The 23,620-nt window shown below is 35.4% G+C and overlaps 1 protein-coding gene across 1 annotated transcript in view; it reads right to left on the bottom strand.

The window, feature by feature from the left end:
• Nucleotides 1-6,372: 6,372 nt before the first annotated feature.
• Nucleotides 6,373-23,620, bottom strand: part of Pde1a (phosphodiesterase 1A) — a 256,677-nt gene continuing 239,429 nt past the window's right edge. Inside the window, exons 14-15 of the mRNA XM_071619008.1 lie at nt 9,856-9,972; nt 6,373-7,949 (exon numbers count right to left, since the gene is read on the bottom strand). Coding sequence (XP_071475109.1) covers nt 9,899-9,972 — 74 coding nt within the window. The 3' untranslated portion in view covers nt 6,373-7,949; nt 9,856-9,898. The remainder of the gene's footprint in view (nt 7,950-9,855; nt 9,973-23,620) is intronic.

Genomic DNA, 23,620 nt, shown 5'->3' with positions numbered 1-23,620 from the left:
AGTTCTGCCTATCCATGAACAGGGTATATATTTCCATCTTCTAAGATCTTCTTCTATTTCTCTCTTTAGGGTTCTGTAGTTTTCATTGTATAAGTCTTTCACCTCTTTTGTTAGGTTGATTCCCAAGTATTTTATTTTTTTTGAAGATATTTTGAATGGAGTGGTTGTCCTCATTTCCATTTCAGAGGATTTGTCGCTGATATACAGGAATGCCTTTGATTTATGCATGTTGATTTTATATCCTGCCACTTTGCTGAATTCATTTATTAGCTCTAATAGTTTCTTTGTAGAGCCTTTTGGGTCTGCTAGGTATAGAATCATATCATCTGCAAATAGTGATAATTTAAGTTCTTCTTTTCCTATTTTGATGCCTTTAATTTCTTTCGTCTGTCTAATTGCTCTGGCCAATGTTTCGAGAACTATGTTGAACAGAAGTGGAGAGAGAGGGCATCCCTGTCTTGTTCCAGATTTTAGAGGGAATGCCTTCAATTTTTCTCCATTCAGAATGATGCTAGCCTGAGGCTTAGCATAGATTGCTTTTACAATATTGAGGTATGTTCCTGTTATCCCTAGTTTTTCTAGAGTTTTGAACATAAAGGGATGCTGTACTTTGTCGAATGCTTTTTCCGCATCTATCGAGATGATCATATGGTTCTTATTTTTAAGTCTATTGATGTGGTGAATAACATTTATTGATTTCCGTATATTGAACCAGCCTTGCATCCCAGGGATGAATCCTACTTGATCATGGTGTACAATTTTTTTGATATGTTTTTGTATCCGATTCGCCAGAATTTTATTGAGGATTTTTGCATCTAGGTTCATTAGAGATATTGGTCTGTAGTTTTCTTTCTTTGAAGTGTCTTTGTCTGGTTTAGGTATCAGGGTGATGTTGGCCTCATAGAATGAATTTGGAAGTTCTCCCTCCTTTTCTATTTCCTGAAGTAGCTTGAAAAGTATTGGTATTAGTTCTTCTTTAAAGGTTTTGTAAAATTCTGCTGTATACCCATCCGGACCTGGGCTTTTCTTAGTTGGTAGTCTTTTTATGGTTTCTTCTATTTCCTCAATTGATATTGGTCTGTTTAGGTTTTCTATATCCTCCTGACTCAATCTGGGCAGATCATATGAATTAAGAAATTTATCTATGCCTTCACTATCTTCTAATTTGTTGGAGTATAAGGATTCAAAATAGTTTTTGATTATCTTCTGTATTTCTGAAGTGTCTGTTGTGATATTGCCTTTTTCATCCCGTATGCTAGTAATTTGAGTTCTCTCTCTTCTTCTCTTCGCTAGCATCGCTAAGGGTCTGTCGATTTTGTTTATTTTTTCAAAGAACCAACTTTTAGTTTTGTCAATTTTTTCAATTGTTTCTTTTGTTTCAATTTCATTAATTTCAGCTCTGATTTTAATTATTTCTTGCCTTCTACTTCTTTTGCTGTTGTTTTGCTCTTCTTTTTCTAGGATTTTGAGATGAAGTATGAGATCATTTATTTGTTGGTTTTTTCTTTTTTTAAGGAATGAACTCCAAGCAATGAATTTTCCTCTTAGAACTGCTTTCAATGTGTCCCATAGATTCCAATATGTTGTGTCTGTGTTTTCATTAATCTCTAAGAATTTTTTAATTTCCTCCTTGATGTCTTCTATAACCCATTGATCATTCAGTAACCTATTGTTCATTCTCCAAGTGATGTATGCTTTTTCCTTCCTTCTTTTATTGTTGATTTTCAGTTTCATTCCATTATGATCAGATAAGATGCATGGTATTATCTCTACTCCTTTATATTGTCTAAGAGTTTCCCTGTGACATAATATATGATCTATTTTTGAGAAGGATCCATGTGCTGCTGAGAAAAAATTGTAACTGCTTGATGTTGGGTGGTATACTCTATATATGTCAATTAGGTCTAGGTTATTAATAGTGTTATTGAGTTCTATAGTTTCCTTATTCAACTTTTGTTTGGAAGATCTGTCCAGTGGCGAGAGAGGTGTGTTGAAGTCTCCCATGATTATGGTATGGTGGTCTATTAGACTCTTGAACTTGAGAAGAGTTTGTTTGACGAACATAGCTGCACCATTGTTTGGGGCATAAATATTTATGATTGTTATGTCTTGTTGGTGTATGGTTCCCTTAAGCAGTATGTAGTGTCCCTCTTTATCTCTTTTGATTAACTTTGGCTTGAAATCTATTTTATTTGATATGAGTATGGACACTCCTGCTTGTTTCCGAAGTCCATATGAGTGATATGATTTTTCCCAACCTTTCACCTTCAGCCTATGTATGTCTTTTCCTATCAAATGCGTCTCCTGTAGGCAGCATATTGTTGGGTCTTGTTTTGTGATCCATTCTACTAGCCTGTGTCTCTTAATTGGTGAGTTTAAGCCATTAACATTTAGGGTTATTATTGAGATATGGGTTGTTCTTCCAGCCATATTTGTTTATTTCTGTTACTAAACATGGTTTGTTTTCCTCTTTGATTATTTCCTCCCCCCTTTACTGTCCTACCTCCCACTGTTGGTTTTCATTGTTATTTTCCATTTCCTCTTCCTGTAATGCTTTGGCGAGGATGTTTTGAAGAGATGGTTTTCTAGCTGCGAATTCTTTAAACTTTTGTTTATTGTGGAAGGTTTTAATTTCATCCTCCATCCTGAAGCTTAATTTCGCTGGATACACAATTCTTGGTTGGAACCCATTTTCTTTCAGTGTTTGAAATATGTTATTCCAGGATCTTCTAGCTTTCAGAGTCTGTGTTGAAAGATCAGCTGTTATCCTGATTGGCTTACCCCTAAATGTAATCTGCTTCCTTTCTCTTGTAGCTTTTAAAATTCTCTCCTTATTCTGTATGTTGGGCATCTTCATTATAATGTGTCTAGGTGTGGATCTCTTATGATTTTGCACATTCGGCGTCCTGTAGGCTTCTAGGATTTGGGATTCTGTCTCATTCTTCAAGTCGGGGAAGTTTTCTTGTATTATTTCATTGAATAGACTTCTCATTCCTTTGGTTTGGAGCTCTGTACCTTCCTGTATCCCAATGACTCTTAAGTTTGGTCTCTTAATGTTATCCCATATTTCTTGGATGTTCTGCTCATGGTTTCTTAACAGTCTTGCTGAGCTGTCTATGTTCTTTTCCAGTTGAAATACTTTGTCTTCATTGTCTGATGTTCTATCTTCTAAGTGTTCTACTCTGCTGGTAGTATTCTCCATTGAGTTTTTAAGTTGGTTTATTGCTTCCTGCATTTCTAGGATTTCTGTTTGTTTGTTTTTTATAACCTCTATCTCCCTGTATAGTTGATCCTTTGCTTCCTGGATTTGTTTGCGTAATTCGTTGTCGAAGTGATCTTTCATTGTCTGATTTTGCTGTTTAATGTCTTCCTTGATACTCCAGATCATCTGAAGCATGTATATCCTGAATTCTTTATCTGACATTCCATCTGCTGCAGCTGTTACCTCTTCTAAAGTTGCGTTGACCTGCATTGCTTGTGGTCCTTTCTTTCCTTGTCTTTTCATACTGCTTGCGTATCTTTCCTACAGGTGCGGGCGGCGGCTCTGCTCTCTCCTTATTCCAATTGGGGTGTCGTGGCTACCACGCCGGCAGGTCACTGGGCCTGTTCTGGGAGCTGGCGGCGGCTCTGTTCTGCCCCTACTCCAATTGGGGTGACGAGTGTACCACGCCCAAATAGCATTTTAAATATACACATATACCCATACACAGGATTTTTTTTTAATTTTTAGATGGACACAATACTTTTATTTTATTTATTTATGTGGTGCTAAGGATTGAACTCAGTGCCCCATGCATGGAAGGCAAGTGCTTTACCACTGAGCCATAACTCTGCCCCAGGATTCTAATATTAAATATTTAGAATCTCCTTTAAAGAAATGATAATAATTTAATGCCAAACACTAGTAGGTGTTCAATTGTTTACTCTAACATACATTTTCTTTGTCTAAGGTTTATATTAAATGATGAACAAGCTATGTAGTATTTAGAAAAGCAATTAAAAACTGGAAGGCTTAATTTAGGAAATAAGTATTTTATATCTAAGATGTATTTCCACATCAAAATAGAATTTAAAGGCTTTTTGTCATTATCTGGAAATTTATCACAAAATCACATTTAAAATAAAAAAGTCAATTAAGTGTCCTGTATCTGATGACTAGGTAAGTTTTTATGCTTTCATCTAATATCATGGAGAGACAGCCTCTGGTGACACACATCACACCATTTACTCTGTATTCATTTAATTGAAACTCACTGGGCCTGCACCTTGACTCAACACCCTTTGCTTCTCCATAAATTCCCAAGTGCTCTTTTTCACAGAGCTTTCCTTTCCTCTGTGTTTCTGCCCTGTCCCACAAAGGTGTAGTAGAAAGAAAAAAAGATTCTGATGCATGAGACGCCTAGAATCAAATCCAGGGTAGATTCTGCCACTATGTATTCTTAGACAAGAGTCTTTCTCTGGGACTTGGTTTCCTTTGTGAGTATCAATATCACTTTGTTGGATCACTATGAAGATTAGAGAAAATATTTCAGAAGTATTTACATGGAAAATAGAAAATGATTACATGATTTTTTTGTTGCTTATTATTTGTTGATTCATGTATACCACCTAGTCTAAACCTTTTGGAAGCCCTCATGATAGGAACAGTTTACCTCTTCTAATATCCAAAAACATATTTTATTTGTACCTGGTTATTTTTATATGTGTCATTTTAGTTATGATGTATAAATTACAGCCTGAATAGACTATCTCCCCTAAAAGCCTTGAAATTTTAGGGGGAAAATTCAACTTTTAATATTTGTATATGCACCATATTTCTAGACAAGAGTTTGCAAATAGTAAGTGTTTAAGCCCCGTGGTGTGCTGGCACATGCCTATAAACCCAATGGTTCCCTGAGGCTGAGCCAGGAGAATCAAAAGTTCGAGGCCAGCCTCAGCAACTTAGGGAGGCCCTAAGCAAATTAGTGAGACTCTATCTCAAAATAAAAAGGGCTGGAGATGAAGCTCAGTGGTTAAGTACCTCTTGGTTCAGTCCCGAGTATGCCCCCTTCCCAAAATGTATTTAATAAATATTTAATTAGAGAGCAAATTCACTTCCTGACAAAACTAATACCAATTTTTGAATAGAGCGTCTCTTCTGTAAAATTTGAAATTTCTTAAGGAAAAATTCAAGTTTCCATATTTATATATGAACCATGTTTCTAGATAGGAGTTTGCAAAAAAATGGTATAATACTAAACATTTAATAAATATTTATTTAATAGGATGCAATCACTGTCTGAAAAAAAAAAAAACTCATACATCAATGTTTTATTTGTCTATCTCTGATTTCCCAGATTCTCCAGCTTTTCAATGCCCCACCAAGTTGAAATACACCAAGCACCAAATGTGTCATGACATTTTCCATCAAACATGATTTATTTGGCAATCATACATAATAGGGAATGCAGGGAATTAATTACAGCATACTAAAAACACAAGAATTTTAGGTTGTCATGTTGAAAATTAAATTAAAAAGTCCTAGTTAAATAAAAAGGCATATGGGCTTACAAGATATATATGTTGGGAAGCTGAGAATAAGAATGCAAAGCAGGACATTCAAGGTGCAGCAGCCTAATCCATTAGTCTGTCGCTTATAGCATGAACTCAACACTGGTGCCTGCAGAAGGATGGGCGCAGGTGTCCTCCAATCTGACTTCCTGCTGATTAGTGTGCCAAATTAGCTGTTTTACAGAGAAAGAGAGAGAGAGAAGAAAGGAAGGAACACAGAAGATAAAATGGCAAAGTAGGGGAGAGGAGTAGGGAATGTGGGAGATAGAGAGAAAATTATGAAAAGAAAGTCCATTGAGCACTGTGACACTTCTGAAGTGGAGGGTCTTGCCCCATTGCCTCTGCAAGCTCAGTCACAGTGTCGGCGGGCCACATAACCTGGAATGAAGCTAGTGCCCATACAGAGACATTGATGAATCCTTTATATTCCTCTCTTTCACAATAACAACATATAGAGATCTTAAAATATTAATAGGAACAGAGTGGCTATATTTCCTATGCCATTGGAGAAGCAGGGTTTCAATTTACGCTTCCCTCAAGATACTCTATAGCTTCACTGAAAGACAACTGGCTCAAATAGGGATAATTAGTAATTACACTTCCCAAACAACCAGATTCTGTTTTAAATGCAGAATATTTTCTAGACAGTAAGTAGCTTGTTTTTAAAAAAGACATTAAAAGCAGTAGTTACAATTTCTCCATAAATAGAAATAAAAAGTCCATCTTTAATGGACAAAAAGTCACCATGATGTACATTTCCATAAATTTTCCCCAACACATTATTATAGATCAATCTTTACTGACTTACATTTAAAATATCAATTGCATTGTAATGCCTATGATACAATTCCATTATTTAGCTGTGTCTCTGCACAAGATTCAGATGAAACTAAAAGACCTATTCACAGAACATTTAAAAGCATTTTATACAGTTTAGACACAAAAATATCTTAAATTACAATGATGCATACTAAATATGCATATAGAGTATGGCTTACACATTAAAAGAGATATAAGTTGTGAGTTATAAAATCTCACTACTTAGTTGTAAAAGCTTCTGATTGTACCAATTTCTAAAGTATTGCTTAGCATTGTGGAATCCAGGAAGAAAGCAGGTGCAAGAGGCAACTCATGGAATGGATGGACCCTCCTTTGTGCCATTTAATTGATGACTCTTCTTGATTCTTTCCATCCAGTCTCCACCTTTCACAAGAGTAAATTCACTTAGACTTTACAATCGTTGAAATGTTTGTACAGTGAAAAGTTACATCACCTAATTGTGCTTGACCTTTTTTGTCAGCTAATAACAAATAAAGGTAATTCTCAAAAGGCTTTGCACATGCTCAGGCAAAACATGACAAGGAAGCAGAACTTCTAAGGGTGGCAGTTTGTTTTTGTTTAGTATAATTAAAAAGTCACATCAAATAATTATCTGTACAGAAAAGTGTGGACTTCCATTTCCATAGACATTTTTAAACACACACACACACACACACACATACACACACACACAAACACGCACACTTCTTATCTCTTATCCCTTGACCTGTAATATTTTTTTTACATCCTTATGGGATTAACACCACAGCAGGCAAACTCCATTCTCCCTTTAAGTGTCTGGTTGGAAACAATGGCTGATGCTCCTTGTTATCAGGGACTGTTGGTAATATGTGGCTTGCAATGTGACCACACCCATGTAGATGATGCATTGGTACTTGGAAACCACAAGCAATGGATGCAGGCTGGTCCGCTGGTTTCAGGGGAAGGCTGCACTGCTATTTCCCAGCTAAAGATTTACAGTGAGGTGTTCCTCATCAGGCCACCAAACTCAGCTTAGATGTTCCACTGTTTCCTTAGGGCTTCCACTAGTTTCCCCGGAAACTCCAACTCTCACTTGATTCCCAAGCAGTTAAAATATGCAGAACAATCTAAAGAGCCTGTTTCCCCAACTCTTGTAAAAGAATTTTCTTCCATAGCTTTGTTTATTTTTTTCTTTTCTTTAACTTAAGATCTTGAAAGCATCTCTAGTTATAGCATTCTGCATAAGACAGTGCAACAAACATTTTTTAATGCTTTGTCTTCTGCTCGCATATTGCACAGTCACTATGTCTGGGCTAGAAGTGATGAGCATTTAAAACTGTCCAATTCTTGAATTAAAATTTCTCTGGCTTGATGGAAGAAGGCCAAAATGCAGAGGAAAAACAATGGCTGAAACACAGGCCAAAAACTTCGATAGCAACTTGAGGGTATTTACTTGGCTAGTTACTAGCTTTGGAATTTATGTTCTTTTTCCTTTTATAGGAATTAAAATGGCCTGATTTAATTGCATGTTGAAAGAAGAGAATATAGCTTTGTGGAAAGTTGAGGATTAGGATGGTTTTAGTGCTGATTTCATTATCCTGAAATAAAATCAAATGAAAATTAAGATCAGAAGAGAAGGGGCTGGGGTAGGCATTTGGGTAGACGTTAATCAGAGGATACAAAATTTCAGTTAGACCTGATAAGTAAATTCAAGAGATATATTATATAACATGGTTACAACAACATGAATAACAATAGTGTACCATATTCTTGAAAATTGCTAATGGATTTTAAGTCTTCATGCCACAAAAAATAAGAAAATGAGGCTATACATATGTTAATTCATTTGAATTATTTTAAAACAACACCTTGTATGTGATAAATGTGCACAATTTTTATTCATTGATGAAAAGTAAATAAAAAGTAGAGATCATGATTCAGTCATGATCAATTACCATGTAGTAATTTTACATTGTACTTTATTTATTTGGTCAAAAATATGGGATTTATCAGCATATGATAGATAATTATTTTGGAATTCTTTCTGGTTTTATTCTCTTCTCTAATTTTTTTTTCATACAATGAATGGCTATCTGTACAAATGTGTGGATAACCTGTATTCCTCACATACAATTTCTGGAAAATTGTTCACAAATATTCCATACATATCATAACGCTTAGGGATGCTGATCCTAAAGTCCTTTTTTTTTTTTATTATTTTGAAGCTACATAATTAATGTACACTGACTTGGATATTTCCTATGGGAAAGAATCTTGTTTAATATTGTTTCACTCAGTTTTCTAATGATAATCATTTCACAACAAAACTCTGTTGTTTGAAACACCTGTAGTACTCCTCTGCATTAGTTTTCCCTGAAGTAGACTCTGTCTCATATATATATCAGGACCCAAGGACTCTTCTGAAATGACCATGGACTTGAAAGGTAATAAATGCATAATCTGGATGGAGGATATGAAAAAGGAATGTTGTAGCTAATATGTGATAATATATTGTAATTGTTAATTATGGAGATTGGTTTTAGTTGCTGAGCCACTTTGTGTCTTGATTTCTTTTCAAGCTGCATATATAAAATAACATTCACTAACTGTGGAACTGTTGAAAGGGCTAATTGAGATAATATATGTAAGATGTTCATCTCAGTGACAGTCTTAATGTCTTTGTAACTCAAGAATAAGGAAGGAATTCTCTGAAAAGCAAATCACATTTTAACTATTTTATGTCCAAAATATATGAGGAGCTAATAATAACCTCCCAGAGGCTTAGTATGGTGCCCTTGGATTTTTCTCTTGCCCTCACCACCCAATAGCAAGCTTCATGGCAGAACCCGGGTTTTGTTCATTACTGTTGTTTACAAGACATTCAGACATGGCCACTGTGCATAAACCTTTCTTTTCTAAGGCCCAAGACAGGGATTCTCATTTTAGTGGACAGAAATATCAACAGATGGACTTATTAAAAATTCAGATTTCCAAGGCATCACACTCCCCAAGTTAATAATTTGGTAGACTGAAGGCAGGTCCTAGGAAATGAATTTTTTATAAGAAAACCACTAATGCATGTGTCCTCTGAGTTTAGTGAACATGATATTTATTTCACAACATGTCTTAGCTTTGTGTTTATCAGCAGGTATCAACATTCATATTTCCTATCTGAAATAAAAATAGAAATCAGTACAAAAATTTATATTTCTGAGATGAATTAGAAAAGAAATTAATATTCCTATAGACTATAGCTTATTGTTTTCAGAAATCTAAAAATTGAGTCTCTTTCTCTCTCTATATATATATATCTTTTATTTATGAAGTTTAAAATTTAAAAGTTAAGATAGACTGGAAATGGGGAGTTTTCACACTGAAGACTGAAACGAGGAGTTTTAAAAATGAATCTAAGAGGAGCATTTATACAAGACACCTTTGTCTCTAAAGGTATTCTACAACCTATTCATTTTAGAAATTAGGTTTACTACTAAAAAGTGAAGTTACCTCTCATGTTTAAAGTGACAGAAGCCTTTCAGGTCCTTCAGACCTATGGGTGTGCATCAGCATGTTTTCCTTCAGCCTTTATTAAGTCTTCTGAGTTCTTAAGAAGATCAGGTTCACCTAAAAAAAAATTAAGTAAACAAACAAACAAAACAAAAATTGGCCTTTGGAAAAACTTAATAAGGTCAGAAGATGGAAGAGATTTATAAAATGCTGAGAGCGAGTTTTACAATGGATTTGGTAGTACATTCCTCCAAAGATATCAAACGTGTTCTTTTCAGCCTGTGGATCTACAGAGCATAACAAATCATCTTCTGGTGATTATGTAATTTTTGAAGCTAATCTGGGGATACAGAAGTGAAACAGAGGAGACATGTTTAAATACCTATTAAATCATGTGTATCAACTATATATGTTTTTCCTGAATATTTTTAATCAAAATGAATTCTTTTAAATATACCCTCTAATTACCAGTATTCTTTTTACCACATAATGATTAGTTGCTATGAATTTAAAACAAATGAGAATAAGAGATAAGCCATATTTAATATAAAATAATCTTCAAAAACAAACTAATAGAAATTATATTCTTGGATTCATTCAGCTTCTGTATACACTTGAGGAAAAAATCATTAGCATAGAAAATATTTCAAGAGATTCTGGAAAATTTGTGGAGCATTAATCAGAAACAGAGTTACAAAGGAAAATGTAAAAAAAATGTATATATGAAAAATCTGATTATGCAGAATACAAAATAAACAAAAAAGAAATTAAAATGTTAAGTCAATTACTCAAAATATCTTTAATGTATGACAGAATTCTTTTTCTAAAATTTGAATGAAGGTAGTCTAAATAATTAACTTTGCATGAATTAATTTTGAAATGATTCTTCCAACATTTATTGTAAGAAGTTGACTCATCTGCCTCAGGGTTTGCTTGAGGTTAGACAAGAAGAGAGTATGTAATATGATGGAATAAATCACAAAGCAAATGTATGTACTCTTTTATCTGCACATTTTGCTTTATAATTCTATTTCTGATAAATTCTCTATAACTTTTCCAAAAGTTTGGGGATGTTTTCCACACTAATGATTTATTTTTCCTCAAGGTTTATATAGAGGCTGACTGATTCTAAAAGCATGAATTTCATTAATTTATTTCTTCAGATTATATTGACTATGCCAGTCTCTTATTCTTATGTACTTCCAATGTATAGCAAGTGATCAATGTGTGGTAAAAGACACTGGTTATTAGTGGATTTATGTCAAATATACTCAGTAGAGGAAATTTTCTTCTGTTTCAGGATCAAAATGTCAGGTGGTCTCATAACTTTTATGATTGTTCTTAGATAATAAAAACCATCCTGTGATCACATTATGTTTTCAAAGTCTCAACTTGGACATTAGAAGGTTTGGTCAAATACATACATTGTAATAGTCAAATAAGACAATACTTCTTTCCCAACTGGGGTTTATTGCAGAACCTAGAAACTGTGCATGCTGGGAGCAGGTAGAGTTTGATTCTTTCACATCTTGTATCTTCTCTTCCAGCTGATGACCTTGGACTCCTGTGTCAAAAGGAAGAGTCAAGTTCCATTTGATCAGCATCACTCCTTAGATCTGGCAGGTGTGAACTGGCAGGTACATGGAGCTGACTTTTTTCCTTTGACAACATTCATGATTTCTTCTTCAGAAATCTTGCCAAGGTCCATGGCTAGAAATTTTTCCCAGCTTCCTGAGAGCACAGAAATTCCTGGTTTCTTTGTAATGTCCATCGCCCTTGGAAATTTGCCTGTACACTTCCAGTTTCTGTCTACTGAAGCTGCATCACACTTACAAACACCATGGGGTACATTTGGCTCACATGAGACTGTCTGGAGGCATGTATTCGCATGAACTGCTTAAGGAAAGGCTGAAACCTACACAGCCTCTTCTCCATGTGCTCATCTGTCGCCTATCGAACTCTTCAGTTCTCTTAGATAAGAACCAGATTCTATTACCAATGTTGTCTTTTTATTATTTTTTTAATTGCTGTATTTTTTAAGTGGTTGATTTGAAAAAAAAACTTTTTTAATGAGAGAGGAAAAGCAGATACATTAAATATAATGACTCAAAAGGGCTAATTATTTGGGACTATTTATTTCCATGGTTTCATGGTAATTCCTAAGACAACCATTTCTTCTGTTTTTTTTTTTTCCTTTTTAAAATTTGTTCTAATTAGTTATACATGACAGTAGAATGTATTTTGACACATCACACATAAATGGATTATACCCTCTCATTCTTCTGCTTGTCCATGATGTAGAATCACAGCGGTCATGTAGTCATATAAGAACATAGGGTAATAATGCTGTATTCCTTCTACTATCCTTTCTATCCCTGTACTCCCTTTCCCTCCCTTTACTCCCATCTGCCAAATCCAAAGTACCTCTATTCTTCCCTATTCCTCTCCCACTTATTGTGAATTAGCACCCACCTATTAGAAAAAACATTCAGCCTTTGTTTCTTGGGGATTGGATGATTTTGCTTAGCATGATATTCTCTATCCATTTACCAGCAAATGCCATAATTTCATTCTTCCTTAAGGCTGATTAATATTCTATTGTGTAGATATACCACATTTTCTTTTTCCACTCATCTATTGAAGGGCATCTAGGTTGGTTCCATAATTTAGCTATTGTGAGTTGAGCTGCTCTGAATATTGATATGACTGTGTCACTGTAATATGCTGATTTTAAGTCTTTGGGGGTATAAACCAAAGAGTGGGATAGCTGGGTCAAATGGTGGTTCCATTCCCAGTTTTCTGAGGAAACTCTATACTGCTTTCCATATTGGTTGCACCAGTTTGTAGTCCCACCAGCAATATATAACTGTACCCTGTCCCCCATATCCTCACCAACATTAATTGTTGCTTGTGTTTTTGATAATTACCATTCTGACTGGAGTGAGATGAAATCTTAGAGTAGTTTTTATTTGCATTTCTGTAATTGCTAGAGAAGTTGGAAAATTTTTCATATATTTGTTGACCATTCATATTTCTTCTTTTAAGAAGTGTCTGTTTGGTTTCTTAGCCCATTTATTGATTGAGTTATTTGTTTTCTTGGTGTTAAGTTTTGAGTTCTTTATATATCCCATAGATTGATGCTATATCTGAGGTGCATGCTTTAATCCCTTCAATAGTCTTGGTGACATGCTCTTCTCCTTACTTGGGGTGAGGAAGGAAGCATTTCTATACCTTCCCCAATAGCAGGGACCTCTTTACCAAAATCCTTCTCAGAAATTCTTTTTCAGCTTTCAGCAACTTAACCTCCCATTGTTTGAATTGAGTGAGGGTTTTAAATCTTCTATTATGGGCTTTTGAATCTTCTTTGAAATTCCTATCTTACAATTTAATTTGCTTTCTGACATTTGTCATCTTGGAGTCTTGATTTAAACTTCTGATTTAATTCCCTGTTACTTAAGACTGCATTAAAACAGAACAAAATAAGCTGGAATAGAACAGAACAGGCAAAAGTGATAAACATAGACAAAGAAAGGAACTTTAACTATTTAATTGTTTTACTGATTCTCAAAAATTTAATTTTTTTTTTACATTGGTAAAGGACACTAAGGTCTACCTACCACCCCAAAACTCTTTATTTCTAGTGGGTAAAGAACTCACCAGTATGAAACAAGTATAAAAGGGAAAAAATAATAAAATGGCAACAATGTAGCACTCACACACACAAAAATCACCAAATGATTCACGAAATCACATCCAAGAGTAATTTTGCACATACACTAGAAAGACCAATAATAAAATATTATGACCAACTCAATATAAGAGTTTTGGAGCACTGAAAACATATCTCTCTTTAAAACTGAAAAATTCCAGTTGTTTTCAAAGACACAAAATATCGACAAGCAATTTCACGACATCAGATTACTCTGGAAAATATTGAATTAGTGTTCTCCGTCTGTAAAACCAAGTCCAATTGGAATATGACAGATTAGAGGAAGGACACACTTCCCAGCAGTTCCTCAGCACCAGACTTCCAAAGCAGGAAGACCACTACTCATTGAGGTTGGTAACTAAGGGAACTTACTGGACTGTAAAAGAATCCACAGAGACACAGAAAGTCAGAAACTTTGAACATAATATAAGAATTAATGTAGGATATGCTCCAGCTGGGCAGGCAGTGGACATCACAGGGTGATTGTTGAGGGGAGCAGGGAGTAGAAAGTGCAGCCAGTAAGAAAGGATAGCATGGCAGATAATATGTATGTGTGTGTGTGTGTGTGTGTGTGTGTGTGTGTGTGTGTGTGTATTTTAAGTGGCTTGGGGGAAACTGTGGAATAGAGGGGGAGGCTGATCTTAAGGGAACCAGAGTCTGTGGACAGTGATTTTGTGAAATTCCACCGAAAATTGCTTGGTCCACAGGCAAATAACAGCAGGAATCAGGGAACTGCCAGCATGAAGCCAGTTGCCAGCACAGGAACCATCTATAAGCACTGTGCCTTAGCAAGTAGAGACAGATCAGGATCTTGTGAAGGAAGTTGCCAGAAGTCTTCTATTATGACCCCAGAGTGACTAAAATAGGCACAAAGAAAATTATGCCTGAAGCACACAAGCTCCCATTATTAAGGAAAGAGAGCTCCCTTTGGTACTGATATCCCAAAATGCCTATTGGGAAGAAGACTTCAGCTGACACACAGGAGCTTCTGAACTCCAGGGCAAATACCTGGTAATTCATATTCATAATGGTGAAAGTGAAACCTGCAGAGGTTTAGTCCCTACCCCTAAAAGTGAATTTTATCAGAGGCTTTACAGATCCACATGTCCAACAGAGAACAGCATCCCTTGGTTTAAACCAAGGGCATGGATCAAATATCAAATACCCACCAAAAGAATCCCAAAGGTCAACCAAAACTAACCCAAATTACTGCAACTTCCAATGTAGAACTCTGCACCACCCCTGCTATAAGAATACACAATTTTTCAGCCCTCTCCAGTCTACCCCACCCTATACTGGGAGACTGGAAGGTGAGAGCCTCTACTAGCCAAGAGGGATGGCAGATAGGTGAGGAACACAAAGACACTAGAGTTAACAACACACAGCCCTTGGCCCAAGGGTTATAGAGCCAAAAATAAACACAAAGAATGAAAATCCATCCCTGCGAACAGTTTTGATCCCCTTTTTGTAAATAAGCACTTTATTTCTCATTAAAATTTTAAAAATTTCTCAACTCTTTTTTCATTTTTTCCTCCATATCCCCTCCATGTATTTTTACTTGTTTCTAAAATTAACTTTTTAATTTTTTTTCAAATATCATTTCAATGTATTTTATTACTTTTTACTTTTTTTCATTCTGCAAAATTTTGTTTTGTGTTTGTGTGTGTATGTGTTTATGTGTGTTCTTGCTACATAGATTAAAAATATGTATACATTCATATAATTTTACTTTTACATTGTTTCTTATTCATCTGTTTATTCTTTAACCTTTATTTGAATTCGGTAGGGTATAAATATACATGGGTTTGGGTTGTTTTGATTTTACATTTGGTTAGGTGTTTGTATCTTGGTGTTTGTCCCTCTTATTGGTCCTCTTCACTCTCTTCTCACACTATTAGCCAAACTGTCCTGTTCCTTCTTCCTTTCTTTTTTTAATTTTTTTTTTTTAGTTGTAGATGGTCACAATACCTTTATTTATTTATATATGGTGCTGAGGATCAAACCCGGTACCGCACACATGCAAGGCAAACGTTCTACCACTAATCCACAACCCCAATATCCCTTTTCTTTCTTTTAAAATTTAATTTTAGTTTAGTTTTATTCCCCCTTACTCACAGCCAGCATCTGCTACGTACATCTTGACTCTCCTCTGTTCAACTTTTTTAATATTTCAAATTTTTCTTCCTTATTTGGTCTTCACTTAAGAAATTACAATGCTACTATTTAATAGCCATAGTTTATATAATTCCCCCATTCATATTGTGATTATTAATATAGTAGACAACATAATAGACATGTATTTCACAGTTTTGTTTTTTAATTGTTGGGACTAATGTTAAATACTGATGACCCCACCATTCCTATAATGGTGGCAATTAGTGTCATAGATGTAAAAAAAGACAATCAGTATTTATCTTAAGGCTACTTCTGATGCTAAAACTAGCACTATTCCTGGATCCCCCTTCCTCAAAAAGGAGCTGGAAAGTTATTTTCAGATAGTAGAGAAAGTATTGCCTGTTACCAAGCAATACCACAACTCAGCTAAGTAGTACCAAATCCAAGATAAGCTTTCAACATTACTTTGAGGAACAAAAACCTCAAACCAACAACTAGGCTCTCCAAGGAGGAACAATCATAAAGGGACCTTAACACCCAGTCCTGGATATCTTCTCAGACATCAAAATAAGAGAAGCCCAACAACAACAACAACCACAAAAGAAAACTACTTGTAAAAGAACTCATTTATAAGAAGGAAAGGGGAATCCATCTCAATTGATGTATAAGTTCAAGATCTCTGAAAACATGAGGAAAGAGGCAAATAGGTCTCCCCATAAAATTTACAATCCTCAACAAATGATCTCACAGATATGGAAATGGATGAAATTCCAGAAAAAAAAAAAAAGATTACAAAAAGCTGATTGTTAAAGTACTCAACAAACTAAAATATCATCTAAGGAATGAATTAAGAGAGCAAATAGAGGAGATGAAAGTTATAAAGTGTAATAAAGAAAATAGAGATACTGAAAAGAAACCAATCAGAACTGGAAATGAAAGAAAAAAATGAATCAAATTAAAAATTTATTTGAAAGCATCACCAACAGATTAGATAATGCAGAAAGTATAACTTCAGGCCTTGAAGACAGTGTATATAAACTTGAATACTCAGCATGTAATAAAGAAACAAAATGAAAGATGGAGATCAGAATACACAGAACTCTGGCACAGCACCAAAAGAACAAAACTGAGAGACCCTGTGATAGAAGAAAACACGGAGATACAGACTAAAGGTACTAAGAATATCTTCAATGAGACGGTAACTGAAAAAAAATCCCCATATCAGAAATAAGATAGATGTCCACATACGGGGGGAATATAAAGACCTCACATAGACAAGATTAGAATAGAACTCTCAAATACACATCATAATCAAAATGCCTAACAGAGAAAACAAGGAAAGAATACTAAATCTATGAAAGAAAACTGTGAGGACAAATTTAGTGGCAAATAAATGAGGCTCACTTGTGACTTCTCAGCTCAGACCCTAAAATCAAGGAGGGCCCAGAATGAGATATTACAAGCTCTATTTTAGATATCCATCTAAAATTAAAAAAAAATTGCCAATGAAGAGTGCTATTTCAAACAAAGCTCTCTTTGAAAATCAGTGGGGATACAAAAACCTTTCACAACAAATATAAACTAAAAGCATTCATTACCACTAAACCATCAATACAAAAAATACTCAAACTGCACAGAGAGGTACCCCAAAATAAACCCCCAAACTCTCAAATAGATGAAGATCATTAAAAGATCAACCAACTAAATAAAAATTAATAACGAATTAAATATAAGCAAACTCAAATGGCAGAGAACTACAAAAACATGTCCATAATAACACTGAATATAAATCTCAACACTCCAATTAAAAGACACAGATTAGCAGAGTGGACCAAAAACCAAGATCCAACTATATGCTCTTTGCAAGAGACTCACCTCATAGGCAAAGATACCCACAGGCAGAAAGTAAAAAGATGGAAAAATATGCCATGCAAATAGAATCCAAGAAATAGCAGGAATAGCTATTCTTATATCTGATAAAGCAGATTTCAAGAAATTAATCAGAAGAGATAAAGAAGGTCACTATGTCCTGGTAATACGAACAATCCAACAAAAAATAAAACACTAACAGACCTTTACAGAATAATTAATACCAGTTTTTCTCAAATTATTTCATGAAATTGAAATGGAGGGAACACACCCAAATACATTCTATGAAGCCAGTACAACACTGATACCAAAACCAAAGACATATCAAGGAAATATAACCACTGACCGATATCCTTGATGAACATAGATGTAAAAATCCTTAATAAAATATTAACAAACTACATTCAGAAACTAATCAAGAATACACTATGATCAAGTGAGTTTTTGTTGCTATAGCACTGTAGTATAATTTCAGATCAGGTTTTGTGATGCCCCTTTATAATGTTGTGGCAAGTTCCTTCCACCCCTAGCATTTTTACCACAAACAGATACTGAATTCCATCAAAGGTCTTTTCTGCATCTATTGAGATGATCGTGACACATGTATTTTTGGTGAATTATATTTATTGATTTGCATAGGCTGAACCAACCTTGTATCCTGGGATGAAACTCACTAGGGGTGGAAGGAACTTGCCACAACATTATAAAGGGGCATCACAAAACCTGATCTGAAATTATACTACAGTGCTATAGCAACAAAAACATCATGATATTGGCATCAAAATAGACATGAAGACCAATGGAACAGAATATAAGACTCAGGGATGAACCCACAAAATTATAGCCATCTGATATTAACAATGGTGCCAAACATGTATGTTGGAGAAAATAGCCTTTTTAACAAACGATGCTGAGAAAACTGGATATCCATATGTGGAAGAATGAAACTAGATCACCATCTCTCACCCTGCACAAAAGCCAAATAAATATGGACCTCAAACTTAGAAATTAGGGTAGAAATCTTGCAAGTCCTAGAAAAAAGCATAGGGTTAACCCTCCATCAAATTCGTGTAAGCACTGACTTCCTTAACAATATCCCTAAAGCTCAGGAAATAAAACAGTTTTTCTTTTTCTTTTTTTCCCCAAGATGGTAGAATAGAGGAAGTCTCTTCCCTGGCTGCTCCATGGTGTGAGCCAAGAAAGCAGACAGGCAGCTTCCCAGCAAGATGGCTGAACAAAGAAAAGATAGAACTTAGCTGGAATTTAAAACTGGATATTTAAAGCAGATCAGGCACTCAGGAGGTTGGATATAATAAGAAAGAAATCCCCAGCGGCACAGCTGTTGCCATGGCTGGGCCCTAAGCAGCAGCCAGAAGGGTCCCTCCTCTAGCAAAGTAGAGGGATAAGGGAATTTAAGGGACCCATACTTTTAGGAGACCTGAGGCCTTTCTGGGAGTGGAACATCCAGGGGTCAAGAACATTGCCTGACTAAACTGAAAGGGGCACTGCACAATATTCTTGTCCAGGAAAGAAGCTGCCATCTCTCCAGGTGTCTTATGGAGGACAGAGGAAGGAACCATATTGAAGCCATGGTGCTGGGGGCTGGCAGCTGAGGGAGCCACAAATCTTGAGTTTGGCCTGAAATACAGACCCAGAAAACACACATTGCATGACAAGAGTGTGCTTAGGTGACTAGGAGAAAATTAAACACGGAGAGAGCTTTATACAAGGGACAACTGGTTATGGAAATCCACCTAGCTCCACCAATCTGGCTGCTTGGAGGACCAGCTGGGAGAGTTGTCTTGGCCTTGGAGGTGTGCTATTTTAAAATTTCCAGACCAATTGGTATTCAGCAAAGAGCCTGGAGCCCACTTAAACCTATACCCTGTCTCCAGGAACTCTGCCTACCAGATTACCTCTCTCATTCCAGCAATCCAGCGGGGGGAACATCACAATCCAGATGACCCCACCTAAAAGTTCTGAGAATAGAAGCTGAGAATCTTCTGAACTCCAATAGAAAGAATTCTTTAACTTTGCATCAAGAATTTATTTCCTCTTCTTTTTTTTCCACCCCCGCCCCCGCCATTTCCTCTGTTTAATTGTGACCTTAATGGTATATGGACATTTATAATACTCATATTTCTTTTTTTCTCATTTTTAGCATTTTTGAGGCCAGTTATGTTTTATGGATCAACAAGATTCCAAAAGTGCAAGAAGTAAAATAAAAAATCAATAAATGTTATCAAACTAAAAAGTTTCTTCACAGCAAAGAAAACAACCAAGAACATAAAGAGAGAGTCTTCAGAATGGGAGAAAATGTTTGCCAGCTGCACCTTAGATAGAACGTCAATCTCAGGATATATACAGAACTCAAAAAACTTAACACCAAGTAAACAAATAACCCAATCAATAAATGGGCAAAATAACTGAACAGACACTTTACAGAAGAAGAAATATGAATGGTCAACAAATATATGAAAAAATGTTCACCATCTCTAACAATTATAGAAATGTGAATCAAAAGTAAGATTTCATCTCACTCCAGTAAAAATGGCAATTATCAAAAACACAAGCAACAATAAATGATGGCGAGAATGTGGGGGAAAAGGAACACTCTTACATTGTTAGTGGGTCTGCAAATTGGTGTAACTACTCTGGAAAGCACTACAGAGATTCCTCAGAAAATTTAGAATGGAACCACCATTTAACTCAGCTATCCCACTCCTCCACATATACCCAAAGAACTTAAAATCAGCATACCATATTTACACGGCCACATTAATGTCACAGCAGCTCAATTCACAATAGCTAAGCTATGGGACCAACCTAGGTGCCCTTAAATAGATGAATGGATAAAGAAAATGTGGTACATATACACAATGGAATATTTCTCAGCCATAAAGAAGAATGAAATTATGGCATTTGATGGTAAATGAATGGAACTCCAATCCCAAGAAGCCAAAGGCCAAATGTTCTTTCTGACAATATGAATGCTGACTCTTGGTGTAGTAAGGGGAGTGAGGAGTGGCAGTTCACCAGGTGCCACAGGAGGGAATGTGGGGAAGGGATGGGGGCTGGGCATGGGAAAGACAGTAGAATGAATTGGACATAACTTTCCTATGTTCATATATGAATACACAACCAGTCTGACTCCACATCATGTATAACCACAAACATTGGAAGTTATTCCATGTATGTATGATATGTCAGAATATATTCTACTGTCATGCATAACTAAAAAGAACAAACAAAAAATTTAAAAATTAAAGAAAAAAATTAAACCAAGAATCAATATGTGGGATGCCATCAAATTAAAAAGCTACTCCACAGCAAAGGAAATGAGTACAAATGTGAAGAAAGCTACAGAATGGTAGAAAATCTTTTCCCAGGCTCCTCTGACAGGAGACTAATATTCAGAATATATAAAGAACTCAAAAAACTTAACACCAAAAGAAAAAAATATATATATGGGCATAAGAACTAAAAAAAATTCTCAAAAGAAGAAACACAAATGGTCATATATGCATATATATGTATATATAAATACAAACACACACATATATACAACTTCAACATCTCTAGCAATAAGGGAAATGCAAATCAAAACTAATGAGAATTATCATTCTCATTCCAATGAGAATGATAATTATCAAGAATACAAATAATATCCAGGCAAGGTGATGATTGCCTATAATCCCAGTGGTTCAGGAGGCTGAGGTAAGAGGCTGAGGTAAGAGGATTGCAAGTTCAAAGCCAACCTCAAGAATTTAGTGAGGCCCTAACCAATTTAGAAAGACCCTATCTCAAAATTTAAAAAATAAAAAGGGTGAGGGATATTGCTCAGTGGTTAAGCACTCCTGGGTTCAATCTCTGGCACCAAAAAAAAAAAAAAAGATAAAAAAGAATACAAATAATAACAAATTCTGCTGAAGATATGAGGAAAAAGTGCACTCTATACATAGTTGGCGGGACTGCAAATCAGTGCAACCACTCTGGAAAGCAATATGAAGATTTCTCAAAAAATTAGGAATGGAACCACCATATGATCTGGCTATCCCACTCCTTGGTATTTATCCAAAAGAACTAAAATCAGCATATTTTAGTGATACAGACCCTTTAATGTTTATAGAAGCACAATTCACAATAGCCAAATTATAGAATTAACCCAGATGCCTGTCAATAGATGAATAGTCAAGAAAATGCAGTATATATACACAATGGAGTTTTACTCAGCCATAAAGAAGAATGAACATACAGCATTTGCTGGCAAATAGATGGAAATGGCAAACATAATGCTAAGTGAAATAAGTCAGACTAAGAAATGATGAGAGCCATAGCCAAGTAGGAATGATGCATGGCATTTTTGGTTGAAAGGTGACACCAGCAAGCCGTTGAGATGATATGATTATGTTAAGATCTGCATTCAATTGGATATTAGACCCCTGCTGTCCGCCTAGGCCTGCTACTTTGGAGCTCTAGCAGGACTCCCGGAGAGTTCCCATTGGTTGGGGAAAGTGCGGTAGGAGGGAATTCCGGAGGAGGGATTTCCTGTTTGGTGTAGTGTGGTCCGGAAGAACGCCACGTGTGTGGTTCGGCAATTTTCCCCGGAGCCTGCGTGGCATTGGCAGGAGTTTCAGAAATAAAGTTTGTTCCTGCTTGAGTGGCTCGTGATTTTGTGCCCAGCCAGACTGCGGCAAAGAAAATCATTGGCTAAATGTTTTCTGTCAATGTGGAAGCTAGTGCAAAATAAGGGAAAGAAGGTGGGGTGGGGAATATCATAAAGATAAAGAAAAATCAGTGGAATAGAAGCAAATCAAGAGGGAGGGAGAAGAAATGGGAAGGGAGGAAATGTGGAAACAATTTAACAAAATCATGTCATGTGCATATGTAAATATACCACAGGAAATTTCATCTTTATGTATATGATATGTAGAAAGCACCAATCAAAATGAATAAGTAAGCGAGCAAAAGGAAGATCAATAGAGGAAGGAGAACAGGGGAGGGAGGCGGGAGGAAAAGTAGGGAGAACTGGGACTGAAATGGTGTAAATCAAATTCCATGCATGTATGATTTTATCACAATGAATCCAACTTCTGTGTTTAACTATAATGTTCTAATATAAAGATGTTACATTACTTTAAATTAATTTTTAATCATAGAAGCCTTTATAATAACTTGGGTAATGTGACTTGTAAGTTATTCTTAGCCTTTCATAGAAATCAGTCACATCCTTTTGAAATATCAATCTTCTTAAAAAGAAGAAATTATTTGCCTATTTCAGTCCATTAAAGACCATTTTAGATGACCTTCATAGCCCAGAGCTCGTCTATGTAATAACCTTGGGAAACATGTATATAGTCCAAAGTTTTAATCATTTTTGAATCATGGCTCCCTCTTTAAGTCTGCTCAAAAATAGTATTCACGAATGATATACATATGATTACAGAGGTTTCTATTTACATATTTTAGTGAATCTAGTAATATGCTTTGGTAATAAATGAGTTTCTTTGTTGATGCTTTAAATAACAAAGTCTAACTTCAGGTCTATTATATATACTATTTTGAAATAGTATGATTTCAAGTGATACTTCAAGATTTCTCCACTAAATATATTATGAAAATATCTATGATTCCTACTTATGACAATAATGTACTACAAATGTTAATGTGTACTGGTGTGTACAAATTATGGATGCACTAAATTTCTGTTAAAGACTAATTTTAAAAAATCATTTTAAAAAATTTTTATTTGTTCTTTTTATATATACATGATAGTAGGATGTATTTTGGCATATAATACTAAAACATGTTTTTCATGATAGTACATGATATACCCCATCTACATAAACCTAGGCTAAAACTTTGTTCTAGTCTCACTTGATTATAGGAAAGAAATACACTCAGAACAATCAAGTGATTTCTTTCAGTATAGACCACAAATAGATAACCTGAAGTCAAAGCATTTGGCCTTCAAGTCAACAAGACCAGTAACACAACAATGGAATTTCATTTTACCAAAGGGATTTACAAGCTCAGATATATCGGAAGTTACTCCTTGGGAATGAATTCATG

The sequence above is a fragment of the Marmota flaviventris genome, chromosome 11 (assembly GCF_047511675.1).
Source record: "Marmota flaviventris isolate mMarFla1 chromosome 11, mMarFla1.hap1, whole genome shotgun sequence".
Taxonomy (NCBI): Eukaryota; Metazoa; Chordata; class Mammalia; order Rodentia; family Sciuridae; genus Marmota; species Marmota flaviventris.
Note: the sequence above shows the minus strand (reverse complement) of the source record. Positions and strands in the feature narration are given on the sequence as shown.